This window comes from Lactuca saligna, chromosome 4, assembly GCF_052625555.1.
Source record: "Lactuca saligna cultivar CGN05327 chromosome 4, ASM5262555v1, whole genome shotgun sequence".
Classification (NCBI taxonomy): Eukaryota; Viridiplantae; Streptophyta; class Magnoliopsida; order Asterales; family Asteraceae; genus Lactuca; species Lactuca saligna.
Genome location: NC_136420.1, coordinates 243,174,540 through 243,189,197, shown reverse-complemented (window position 1 = coordinate 243,189,197; position 14,658 = coordinate 243,174,540). Strand labels below are relative to the sequence as shown.

General features: G+C 34.7%; 1 protein-coding gene across 1 annotated transcript; it reads right to left on the bottom strand.

Moving 5' to 3' along the window:
- Positions 1 to 6,712: 6,712 nt before the first annotated feature.
- On the bottom strand, positions 6,713 to 9,883 carry LOC145043435 (SNARE associated Golgi protein family). Its single transcript, XM_078992084.1, has 7 exons — positions 9,259 to 9,883; positions 8,612 to 8,664; positions 8,369 to 8,461; positions 8,081 to 8,304; positions 7,648 to 7,714; positions 7,102 to 7,212; positions 6,713 to 6,989 (listed from the first exon to the last, which is right to left on the bottom strand). The coding sequence occupies exons 1-7, from the start codon at positions 9,737 to 9,739 to the stop codon at positions 6,960 to 6,962; spliced, it is 1,059 nt and encodes a 352-aa protein (XP_078848210.1). The 5' UTR covers positions 9,740 to 9,883; the 3' UTR covers positions 6,713 to 6,959.
- Positions 9,884 to 14,658: the final 4,775 nt, after the last annotated feature.

Below are 14,658 nucleotides of genomic sequence, written 5' to 3'. Positions count from 1 at the left end.
ATATTGATATAATTGACCAATCGTACAGAATAGAAGTTTCGGATTGTCACATCATCCCCCCGTTAAAGGGAATTTTGTCCCGAAATTCAAGAATAAGGATACAAGTCATGGACTTGGAAAGAGATGGGGGTACTTCTGTTTCATTGAATCCTCACGCTCCCAAGTGAATTAAGGTCCCCGCTTGGCATTCCAGGTCCCCGCTTGGCATTCCAGCGAACACTGAACAACCATGATTTTCGAAGAAAACTCGGGTTTTCGCGCGATTTTGGTTCTGACTCTTATATAAAATTTAATTATATATAAATTAAATGGTTTACCAAACCATAAGAATTTGACGTAACAAAATAAAATTCAAAATTTATTTAACAGAATTAGGATAAGGTTAACGGAAAAAGGTTCGGGTTATCACACATTCACCGAACGGGTAAGATAGAACTTTAATTCTCATTAAAAGTATAATGATAGTTATAAAGTAACCGAACGTTTTTTAATGAAATTCAAATCTTAGTTACTTTATGAAAAATGTGAAAATGATGCTATTCCATGAAATTCACTTTGCACCTTGCCAAGTCATTAGTAGAGCATGTGTGGTTAACCGACACACTAACTTTGACTAACAAGGGTGGCGAAGGGTAGGTTGATGTTTGTCATAGATCAATGGAGTGTGTGTGGTTAACCGGCACATTGATTAGGTGATAAATGACATCAAGAGTACCAAGCATATTTGCATGGTTATTCACACCTTGTTTGTGATCCTCGGTATCCCAGTCATAATATTGAAGGGCATAATAAAGATTTAAACATGCCATTGAAAAGTTCAATGAATCTCAAAAGAATCTAGAAATTTCAATTCATTTAAAACTTAATCCTCAAATTTCATTTTTCATGGTGGAAATTGGTAAATCGTCATTATCTACCTTCAAATATTTTGCTATTCGATTACGACATCCCTCTTCTGAATTTTAAAATATTGTGTTGGGTCCTAGCCTTAATATTTCATTTGGGTGTTATATTAAGGATTTTTATCTAATCTAAATTTGTCTTTCTTTTCAGATGTCTTCCAACATTGCTTCTGGCTCAAACCCTTCTATCTCTTTCTCCCTCATGAACTTGTATGGGAGGGTCATCTTTGATGGTTCAAATTTCAATGATTGGATTCGGAACATTAGGATGGTCACTCGTTATGAGGACAAGGAATATTGATGAAGTAATTGCTACTCCTGAAGAAGTTGCTGAATATAGGACTCATGGGAAGGACGCCACAAAGGTGTCATATATCATGTTAGCCACTATGACAAATGAACATCAAAAGTCCTGTGATGACTACTACCCTTTCGAGATGCACTAAGACTTGATTGAAAGATACCATCAAAGTGCTCGATAGGAAAGTTATGAAATCATTACCTCCATGATTACAACAAAAATGAAGGATGGAGAGTCCATCACGACCTACTTGCAAAAAATAAAAAGGTTTGTGGACCGCCTGCTAAAGTTGAATTCTAACTTCGATGAAGAGTTGGCCATTGATATTATCCTATACTCTTTGCCTCCTTGTTATGATCAGTTTTGCATGCTTCAAGGCCTTCTGAGAACTGCTAAAAGTAGTTTAAAAGGCAAATATGTTGTATCTACTCCTACTGCTACTGCCCTTGTTCTGGAAATTGGACATGGGAAAAGGAAGAAGAGGAAGGCTCCTGCTAAAAGTCATAAGGGAAAGTCCCATGATGGATCCTCTTCTAATGGAACCAAAGGTGGTTCTGCTACTCCCTCTACCAACCAAAAGGAAGCAGAGTGCTTCTATTATCATGACAAAGGGCACTGGAAGCCAAGCTGTCCTAAATACTTGCAAGACATCAAGGATGGGAAGATAAAACCCACCCATGTAGGTATTAACACTATTATTTCTAATAAATCATAACATGGTAATTCTTGGGTCCTTGATACAGGTTGTGGTTTTCACATTTATTCTGATTTGCAGGGACTAAAAACATGTAGGGATGTGGAGCACGAGAAGATAAACTTAATCATTGGGAATAGGAAAGTGTCGTTTGTCACCAAGATTGAATTTTATTCTTTATTGCTTAGTAGTGGGTTAGAATTAGATTTGAATAATTGTTTCTACTCGTCCAATACGGCGAGAAACATTATTTCCTTTCATGGTTTGTAAAAACAACGTTTTTTTATTTTCATTTGATAATGCAATTGGTTCTATTAATGCTTTTTATAATGGTGTATTTTATTTTAAAGCATTACCTTGTAATGGTGTATATGAAACTATGATGGTTGTAGACAACTTAGGAAATAATGTGTTGCACATTGATTCTTCTAATAGTTTGGATAAGGCATCCTTGTGGCAGTGTCGTCTTGGACATGTCAACAAGAAGCGCATTGCCCAACTCCAAAAGGATGGAGTCTTGGAGTCATTTGAATTAAAGTCAGATGACACTTGCGAATCTTGTTTTCATGGAAAGATGACCAAGTCACCATTCACTGGTACTTGCGCAAGGGGTGAGGGTCTGTTGGATCTCATACACGCCGATGTGTGTGGACCCTTCAGATCTGCCACAAGGGATGCTAACCGCTTCTATGTGACTTTTACTGATGATTACAACAGATATGGCTATATTTACTTAATCAAGCATTAGTCATAAACCTTTTAAAAGTTCAAAGAGTTTAAACAAGAAGTGGAGAATCAGCTGGGTAGGTAGATAAAGATGCTCTGATCCGATCGAGGTGGTAAGTATCTTAGTATCGAGTTCCAAGACTATCTTAAGGAATGTAGAATTGTTTTAGAATTGACGCCACCTAGGACACCATAGCTTAATGGTGTAGCTGAGAGGCGCACTCAAACCTTATTGGACATGGTTCGTTCCATGATGAGTCGAGCTTCATTACCTATCCATTATGTGGGTATGCCTTAGAGACTGTCGGCCATATCCTTAATCTAGTCCCAACCAAAAAGGTTTCCAAAACACCTCACGACATGTGGACAGCGAAGGTTCCCTCATTAGGACACATCAAGGTTTGGGGCTTCGTGGCTTTTGTGAGGCATAAGACACACGACAAGCTCGAACCTCGTAGTGGCGTTGTATTTTCATCGGCTACCCACAAAAGTCTTTTGGATATCTCTTCTACAGACCGAGTGACAATGTTGTCTTCATTGTGAGGTTAGGGTTTTCGAGAGAGAGAACTTATATGCCAAGAGGGAAGTGGGAGGCAAATTGATCTTGAAAAACTTCAAGAGTTATGTGATGAAGGAACCTCAAACACTAGCGCTCAACCTAAGGAGGAAACTCCTGTTGAACCAGTTGAAGAGTCCTTACCTCTAAGGTGTTATAGTAGAGTTAGTGTTCAAACTGTGTTATATGGTTTCCATATTACTACAGATGGTGATATATTTATTAGTGATAGGACACTCGTAAATTTGGATGAACCTAACAACTACAAGGAAGCCATGACATCTGTGAGTCTGATAAATGGAAAGAGGTGATAGACAACGAGATTTTATCCATGTATGACAATCAAGTTTGGAACTTGGTTGATAATGAATCAGGTCGTAAGACAGTTGGGTACAAATGGATCTTCAAGAAGAAGACCGACATGGATGAGAAAGTACACACATATAAGGCACAATTGGTTGCGAAGGGCTTTACTCAAAATCATTAAGTTGAATATGATGAGACCTTCTCACCAGTAGCGAAGATCAAATCTATTAGGGTTGTGTTATCCATAGCTGCATTTCAAGATTATGAAATATGGAAAATGGATGTCAAAACCGCTTTCCTTAATGGGAAGTTGGCTGAAGATGTTTACATGAGTCAGCCAGATGGTTTTGTCAGTGCAAAGTACCCTAATAGAGTGTGTAAGCTTGAGAAATCTATTGATGGATTAAAACAAGAATCTCATAGATGGAATCTTTGTTTCAATAAGAAAGTCAAAGAGTTTGGATTTTCGAGAAGCGAGGATGAGTCGTGTGTATATGTCAAAGCTAGTAGGAGTATAGTTAGCTTTCCTATGTTCTAGGGATATGGATATTGAGAAACAAGAGTAAAAGACTAACTGGACTTAGTCAAAGTACCGACTTGGATAAGGTGTCGAAACGGTTCAACATGGAGAATTCCATGAAAGGCAACTTACGTATCAGAAGCAATACCAAACTGAGTAAGACTCAAATTCCGAGTATAGAGGCTGAGGTAGCAAAGATGAGTCGAGTACCATATGCTTCTACAGTTGGCTCGATCATGTATGCTATGACTTGTACTCTCCCTTATGTGGCCTTTGCTTTGAGCATGACCGGAAAATATCAAGGGAATCCTGGTAAAGATCAAAGTACTGCAGTAAAGAACATTCTTAAGCATCTCCCCTAGCCCTAACTAGCATGTGAGTCACAAATTCATAAACCAAGTCATAACAGACAACATATGTGGGTATTCTGGGTAAACGTACTTGAGCTCGACTGATTGCACGCATCTCACACATTGTTCTTTTCAAAGTTCTTGTCCATTTTTAGCTTCTTTTTCAAATTCCTTTTTGTAAAAATGATTTTATTTTGGAAAATTTCATACCAAGTCCTCAGTATGAGTCCAGACACATTCGAGAGTGTGCCCGAATCCCTCAAACCAAGGCTCTGATACCATTTGTAACGTCCCAAAATTCCAGACCAAAAATTTCGTTTTGATTAATTTGTTACATAAAACCATCAGTATAAAACATTCATAATAATATCTCATGTCAAAACCAGTGAGTCAATAATCAATCTTGTCACCATAAAATAATGTCAGAGTATAATCCCAAAGACCTCCTGTATAGAAAACATAGTGTGATGCGCTGCGATCGAGCCGGCTCCTTTCCGTTGAAAATGAAGTACCTAGAACCACAAACAAAACCTGTAAGCACGAAGCTTAGTGAATTTCCTAGAGCATACCATACACACAATCCACATATCACATATCCCGATAGCTATAAAAGCTACCTGTATCACATATCCTGCTAGTTATAGAAGCTACATATAACATATAAGCCATGCATACAAAAACCTATAAGGATGCCTTGGGCTCCCCCCAGGGTCTTACACCGTTATGCCATGGGCTACCTCACATAGTATAAACTTGAGAATGCCATGGGCTACCCCACATGGTCTTATATCTAATTGTCACGGGCTCCCCCCAGGGTCTTTTATGTAAGTATCAGAAAGACAACTAGCATAACACATATCACATAAACATATCATATATCACAAAAAAGGAATTGAGGTTCATATTTGTGGTATTCCTCCTCCAACAGAAAGACAACTAGCATAACACATATCACATAAACATATCATATATCACAGAAAAGGAATTGAGGTTAATTGGGAACGATTTGGGGAAGGATTTGGAGTATCTATTAAGAACCCTAATTAAATGAGGTCGATTCACCCCAATTAAATGAAGTCGAATCCGGACAAAGGGTGTAATAGACATGTCATATGCCACGTAATTTCTTTTAAATGAGTTAATTTGACTTACCTGTTAAAACTGGTATTAGCCGGTAATATTAGTGTAATTTAAACAGGTAAAATAAGTTAGTTGCTTTTTTATGTACAAAAAAGAAGAAACAGTCAATATGTTAACACGGATAAGAGGTAGTTACCCTCCTAAATCATTTTCCCTGATAAAAATGATAGAAACCAATAAAACATAATGAAAATGGGTTTACATTCGGGTGTGTTTTAATGGATTTTGGGTTTCACAATCGTACGAAGCATAAGAAAAGTGCAAGTAAAAAAAACATTAAACATATCGATATGCTTTTGCCAATTGTTTATAAAAAGCAGCATGTTGCAACATTAAACAATAGTAATGTTAAAAAAAATTAGAACATTAGTTTTGGATTTAAGATATATAACCGAGCAAATAACCCCTATTGTTGCCTACGTCTTTCATCATTGTGTCTGGTTTAACTGTTTTACCTTCTTCGTTGAAGATGAAAAGGTTTTCCCCATCGATTATTTTTGGATGATCAGTGAGGGTTTCCGAACACGATCAGATAGCGTCAATACCCTGAAGGATGCTAGGGCTTTATCGGATGGGAGATTGAGGAGACATGCTTATTTATTTATGTTATAAGTCAATACCATGATTATAGGGATTATTTTTAGAAGTTAGTAAACAAATTACTAAATTACCCTTATTTGTTTATTTAATTATTTAATTTTTTATTAAATTATGATTTACACACATTGATACATACAATAACATAATTACTTTAAACACCTGAACCTCTCTCTCTCTCTCTCTCTCTCTCTCTCTCTCTCTCTCTATATATATATATATATATATATATATATATATATATATATATATATATATATATATATATATATATATATATATATATATATATATCATTAGTTATGGATATGCTTTTGACAATTATAAAAAGTAACATATTGCAACATTAAACAAAAGTAATAGAGAATCTGTGGAAAAATAAATGTAAAAGGTTGATGTTAATTTTGGATTTAAAGAGTATCGAATTCTGCCATTCAAATATCAAAGTCGGCACCTAAAATGGAAATGCTCATACTCCAGTATCTTACCAGAAACTAGTATTAAGAAGTGCATCATTTTAGGATCAGATAGCGATGGTATTACATTCATCTTTGTGCAAAATAATAAATAATGAATATGCTGATAAAAATTTACCGTGCGGTCCCACATAAGAAATGATGTGTGCAAAAGCCTTGATTCATCAATCAGCATATTCAAAGATAGCCCCTCCCTCACTCACGTTTTTCATGTAACAAACGCAACCTAATGCAATGACCGGACATAAAGGTTTGCTTAAACTTTAAAGCCATAATAATTTTACAATTTACTTCAACAAGTGGCCTTTCTGGATTTTTACAATACTAGTATTGATACTACTTAGTAGTACTTATAACAAGCGAAGATCTTAGATTATCTAAGCAGCAGCCACTAGCGGTCATCAATGTCTTTCATAGCATCCTGCAAGCACCCATAATTTAAGTTAATACAAAGGGAATTGTCCCCCCCCCCCACCCCCCAAAAAAAAAAAATAATAATAAATCTGTTGTTGGTGCAAAAAGACATGAATGACCTTGGCTAAACGTGTGACGTAGGTTGCAGCGAGGGCAGTTGCAAGTAATCCGGCACCTAGAGTCAAAAGCTGATTACTTCCCCCTGCCAAACCCAAATCCGATTCTTCTTGCTGAAAAACATCACAAATTCCTTTCAAATTTTCATTTCTTTCTATTATAACATTCTACTTTCAGTTTTTCTCATTAAGCTTTGTACTTCCCTTTTTTTTCTCTCTTATAAAAACATAACATGTTGAAAGAGGAAGAAAGTTCCTATTTTTTTCTCTCTTATAAAAACATAATATTTTGCAAAAATAGCAACTTACTTACACTTATTTGTGTATTATTATAGCATCCTACTTTGTATTACAACATTGTATCTTGAAAAACCTACCAAACTAACTATTGCATTATCATACTTTAACTTTTCATCTTTGAAAAGTTGACCCTCTTAGAGCAATGAAAACTGCTTTATTGGTAGCTAACTAGGTAGATTTTTCAAAGTACAATGATGCAATAGAATGAAACTAAAGTAGGATGTTATAATAAATAAATAAAATACTCACAATGATTGCTCGACCAAATGCACCCGCACTAACATAAGCCCATGTTCCTGGTAGCATCCCCAGCCAACTGCATAACAACAATACATCCACATCCTAAACAATCTTTTCATAACTTTTTCAACTCAACTATCTTCTTTAGCCAAAACATCACAAAGTATTTTCACTATTTTATCGATATAGCCACAAACCAGAGCTATTGGGTTTTATTTTGATTTAACCACCCAATTATTGTTTTGTTTTTCTTTAGCTACTAATGCATCCTTAAAACAATCAGAAACAGTTCGGTGGCTAAATCAATAAAATGATGTTAATCTGTATTTTGCCTTTTATTCAAAACTGGGTAAAAAAAAGACGATAATGTTTTTTTTAATCAGTACATAAAATTATTAAGTGGCTAAAAATAAATCTCGATAATAAGATGATGGAAACAAACCTTCCCAAAACATATGGGACAAACTTGACTGATGTAAGGCCATATAAGTAATTTCCAAGAGAAAACGGGAGCAAAGGGCTCAAACGAAGAAGTGTGACAACTCTAAAACCATTTTCTCCAATTGCTTTATCGATTGCAAGGAATTTTTTATTTCCTTCAACCATTTTAAGTATCCGATCACGAGCAAAATATCTAGCAATTAGAAATGCAACACTTGCAGCCACCTGAGAAAGTCAAAAGTTATATTCCAAACTCCAAAACCAAAAATCTTTTGTTTTAGCAACTTACAGTTCCACTTATGGAGACAAGAATTGTGCCTGTATATGACCCAAAAAGAAGACCCGCTGACATTGTCAGTGGGATCGCGGGTATTGCAAGTACCTAAAACAAAATTCAAACTTGAGGAAATGAATAAGGGAAAAGTTACGACTTAATAGAAAAACACCAGATTATCTCTCTATCAAATCAAAAGGATACCAAAAATGAAAAAAGCAGGATTTTAAGCAGAATTCAAGAGAGGGATCTACTTACCTCCAAGCCAGCATAAACTGCAACAAAAAGTGCATATCCAGCAGGGCCATATCCTGTTGGAGGAGGAATACCACAAATATGAACCTCAATTCCTTTTAAAATAAGAAAGCTTCTTTAATCTTTGCCAATCAGAAACAACACATACAAACACAACTTTATTCTTGAAAGCTTCATTCCATGTCTAACTATGGAAATACAAAAATGCCTATTTTTAATAATGCATTCAAACATGAAACCTAAGTTTTCCTTACTCTTTGTGCATAAACTATCCTTTTAGCCTTACAGAATCTGATTGGACTTGCTTATACTTTCTACCTGAAATGGTACAAAGATTGATGAATTTTCTTACTTCTTTCTCTTGTTATTTTTCTAGTGCCATTGATTATGAGATGCCTAACAGCTATGATCTGGCTAAGGGTCATAAAAAATGGGAAAGAATTTTTGGAGCTTCCTTTTTGCCTCCATTGTTCTATTACCATATTGTGTACTTACTTTCTTTCTTCCTTCTTGAGAAGCCAAAAATGTGTTTATTATGTTGTATTCTCTAGTTTCGATTCAACATCATCCAATTTCCATCAAGCTCAAAACTCTTAAGAGAACTTAAAGCAATAATCGAACTGGGAATTTGTTTGGAAATACTGGTGTACCTTCAATGAAGCTAGAAAACTGAATCAGAAAAGCATTGATCTGGTCTCTATAGATGTACCCAACAGTACCAAACCCACCAACAACACCCACCAGCAATAAACCAGCTAAAATTGTCCCCTTAATCGCAGTCTCGTTCTGATCATCATCATCATCATCATTTCCACCACCACCATCATCTTTAGGATTATCGTTCAAGTTCAAGAGTCTTCTGATGCTGCTTTGTGGCGGTGGGGCATTAGTTTGAAGGGTTCGTTGCTGTTTTTTGGTTTGTTTGAGGGAAGAACGAGGTGGGTTAATGAAATGAAAGCGCTTATTGAAGGGTCTAAAGCTAAAGAAACTAAATGAAGACGATGATGATGAACATGATGTAGAAGTAGAATAAGTTGAAATTGAGAAATGGAAGTTGTGTCTGGCGAGTGATTGAGATCGAGAAGGAGCAGAATATGATGAGAGGCACGGTGGCCTCGAAAGGATGCGCATTCTAAGTGGATGATTTCTGTTCAGAGTTCGATAAACAATGGATTCTTCAAGATAAGAAGAACAAAGAAGATGAGCGCTGTTCCTCTCATTTTTATACGGTTTGTAGGCGGTACACCAATTCCCCAGGTTTGGGCGTCACAAGTTTGTTTACCTATTGCCAATTTTATGATGGGTTAATCGAGTTTTGTAACCAATCACATTTTATTTTTATTTGATTAGAATGAAAAACATATTTAAAGATCTTTTGAATTTCAAAATATTATATTATGTTCGGTTTAATCATTTATAAATCTTTAAAATACTATATTTATCCTTTATAAACCTTCAAAATATTATATTTGCTCAAATCTTTTTTTTATAATGTTTTTAATATTTTATAATATTTTTTATACCGTAGAAATATTATAACAATTAAAAATTTTAACCATATTATTCTTATGTATGATAATGGAATGTCAAATTTTAAATTATTGGAATGTCACCCTCTTGACAAATAAAAATATTCATCTTCAACCCTTTCTATGGAATGTATACTTTGATTGTTTAGTTTTTGTTGTTGATTATTATCATATTGTAGATGAAGGATATTTTAGATATTACCGTTGATTTTTTTTTTATGTTTAAAAAGTACATATACGATATTTTGATATTTAAAAATGACATATATGATATTTTGATGTTGAAAAAGGATATATATGATATTTTGAAATTTTATAAATAACAAATATGATATTTAGAAATTAAGTTTAGTAAATATGATATTTTGATATTTAAGAAGGACATATATGAAATTCTTCATTTTATTTACCCAATCATTTTTATCATTTTGTTCATAGCAATTTTTTATTTTTTGTACACATTTAACTATTTAACTTGTTATATTTGTTCACATATTGTCATTATCACTGGTTAAAACAGGTGATAATTGTAATATTAAAAAATTAACAAGTTAAATGGTTATATATATATATATATATATATATATATATATATATATATATATATATATATATATATATATATATATATATATATATATATAAACAACGAAAAGTTAATTAACCTGATAAATCATTTTTCCCACTTTTAATAGTGATTTTATTTTTCATATTTGTTTGTATTATTTTTTTCAAACGCTTGTTTTAAAAATATTCCTAGTTTTCTAAATATTAATTAATTATTGATCAATTATAAACTTTACTTTTTAATTAATAAATATGTTTTTGTTTTGTAAACTATTTTATATAGCCTCTTATTATATATAATATTTTTAAAGTAAATAATATCTAACAATAAAATTAAATAAATTAAGTATGTAATAATAAGTATAGAGGATCTTTAAGAAGAATAAAAAGAAAATATTACGTAGCAAATTAAAAAACAAAAATTATAACGTAAATGTTTTAAAATGATTACAATTTTTTAATACTTTTTAATTAGAAGTTTATAAAATTTCAATTTTTTTAATACAACGTTTTAAACTGGTATTTAACAAAAATATTTTAAAATATTATAAAAAAAATATTAAATTTTCATATAAAATCTGTGAAACACTTTAAAAATGTTGTAACACAAAATTTACAAATAAATGTATGAAAGTTATAAAAAAAATCTATGAAAATGTAAGAAAATTTTAAAACATTTATAAAATATTTGGTTTAAAAACATTTGTATTAAAATTTTATCAAAGTATAAAAAAAAAAAAGTAAAAAAATAAAATTATAAGCAAAGTTTATAATTGTATTAGAAAGTTGTAAGAAATTATAAAAAATAAAAAAAATAAAAAAATAAAAAAAAAATCTTAAAAAATTTGTAAAAAAAAAAGTTCACATTTAGACAACTTTCTTTTTTTGTACATATTTGATCATTTCACTTGTTAAATGTGTTCACATATTATTATTGCCACCTGTTATCGGGTGACAATAGTAATATGTGAACACACTTAACAAGTTAAATGGTTAAATATGTACAAAAAAAATTGAAGTTATCTAAACGTGAACAAGACGAAAAGATAATTACCCTCGCAACTCATTTTCCTTTATTTTATTAGAAGATGGAAAATATAATTATTGGTTTTTCTATAGTAAAATCTCATTATTTTGATAAATTTTTTGATAAAGTCGTAAATATTTTTTCTTAACAGAAAAGCTATGTTTCTAAACATATCATTAGATTAATAGCAATATATATAATTATCCTAACTCCCTGGTAACAGCTCCAAATTCTAACCATCGAACCATGTGACAATTGTCCATATCTGACTATCAGATTTAGCTCACTTGGCCTAAGCTTCCTTCTTAGCCCATCTCACGTCGTGAGCCTCTATGTCTCACATTGTGAGGTTCCTTTTCTTCCAAAATCCAACCTTTTAACTCCTTCAAACCCTAATTAGATTCATCCAGGAAAACAGGTATTACAACTCTCTCCTACTTAAATTATATTTCATCCTTGAAATCACTCCTTACTACCTTCCAGATACGCCAGACAAGCTGGACGATACTCCCACAACCCTGATACGAACTGAGAAGTCGACTCATACATACAACGACCTTCCAAGACTATAACTACACCCAACCTTAGCAGGGCTCTCATACCCTAACGACGAACGAATCCTTGCCCCACTAGCGTTAACCATTAAAGAATAACAATCACTAATCTGCCCGAAAATCTGAAATCCCAAAACATTGTCTGACTCCCCGACAGATAGACCATTTTGAATAACTGCCAGTTCGACTCCACTTCGCAATCCAAACTGAGCATAAACCCTTCCAACCCTAGATTATCTTGCTTTTTCCGCTGGGAAACAAAATCCCTAACCATTTGTCACAGTTGAAAACCTTTCACTCGATAACAAGGCGGCTCCTAACACGAGTCTCAATCATTGGTACCATCTTAGGCTCATCTTGTTGTCCCATAATTACATTTCTGATGCACCCAAGACCTCCCTGGTCTTATACTCACCTACTAATTAACCGATATACTAGATTTCCAACCAGTTGTTGAGGCTGATAGCCTTACACAATCACACCATGCGACTCCTGAACGAGGGTCTATCTGGAAAGAGTTATCCTAGCTTGTTTGCCAGAATGGGTCCAACAGCCTTCCTAATCCAACCAATGATAACATAACCAACCATTACACTGATGCAACATAATTTACTTTGCTAAAAATAAACGTTACATGCCTAACCATAGTCTTATATCACAACTAGCCTTATATGACCCACAACCTTCCTTAATTCCATGAATGCTTTGGCATTCTCGTAGTCTCACGACAAGCCAGGATCTAACTATACCTAGAGGAAACTACAAGCCAAATCTTCAATACACAACACTCTCACACATTTCTCACTGACCAGGTGAATGTTACGGGCCACCCCATAGTCATACAACACTACTACTCTACCTTCCAACCTAATGAATGCTACAGCCACCCCGCAGTCGTGCGCCACTTCTACCACTACTTTCCATTCTAGTGAATGTTATGGCCACCTCGTAGTCTTACAACACTTCTACCACTATTTTCCGTTCTAGTGAATGTTCTAGCCACCCCGCAGTCTTACAACACTTTTACCACTAGTTTCCATTCTAGTGAATGCTACCACCACCCCACAATCTTAAAACACTTCTACCACTACTTTTCATTCAAAAAAATCATGGGTCGGAGCCTAAATCGACTATACCCCAATCAGGTGTTCGGGTTATGCTTCAAGTCCCAAAGCCTTAATTAGACAAGAACAGGAACACAGGCTCTAACATAACCCTTAACTTGTTCCTGATCACATACGCACAATGCATCACTACTGATGTGCAAGGTAACTTGAATATCTAATCTTGTGCAAGCCTTAGTCCAAACGATTCTCCCCCACTTAGATTCGACGGCACTCTTCCAATCTACAAAAATTGATGTACTTTCGATCCATCTCACACCCTTACAATTTAAATTGTCTACAATCTGAGCTTACAAGAACTAGCATTCCATTACTAGCCAATCTTAGCAATCACACACATTCCAAAACCAGATGAATACTTCCCAAAATCTCAATGATCTCAATAATCCCAAGTACTTCTCGTTGACTCCACTACAAGTCCTCGGCGACTTATCGGATGACAAAGAATAACATCCCAAATATCAAAACGGGTACCCAACCGGTTCCACAACCTACTTGCACTTAGAGTAATTCCCAAGTGAACCTGCAACTGACCACAATACGAAGGTATGAACTTGAAAACAACCAATCTTACTCTCACGATCAAACTAATTCCTCATTGCCTGGAAACCAGGAAGAACCCCTACATATCCTACATTCAAACCCAGCATGCCCACCTCACGGATTCCTTGAATTCTTTTCGATACTACCAGAGATCAAATCGACTATTGAACTTTTCTCACTTTAAGCTTGTTCCGATGATGGTCGATGCCTTCCACATCGAAATCCAAAACTGGCTCACCCAGATATCCCCTAAACACAGCTCTCGGTATGCAAAATGGAATATGAATATTATCAAGATAAAATGTCTAGACCATCATGAAGAAAACTCTAATTTATAAATGGAGACTTAGATGAACCACACATAGCGTCTTACACACAAACATACAATCATAAACACAATTAATAAGAGCATGAAGGAAGTGAATATAGTATATACATGCGACGTTAACTTATGGAACTCGGATCCCCTCGGCATGTGACTGCAATGCTCGGCTCCTCACCACTGGAACCTCCACTCTGCCTTCATGACCATCAGTAATCCTCAGAGTGGCTGGAGCAGGTGCCCTCACTGATCCTCTCATCAAATCCGGATAGTCGGTCTTCTTGTGGCCCACTTGGTTGTAGTGAAAACATAACGGGCTCGTCCCCTGGGGCCAATTTCTGCTGACATGACCAACCCTGCCACACTTGTAGCAACCCATACCCC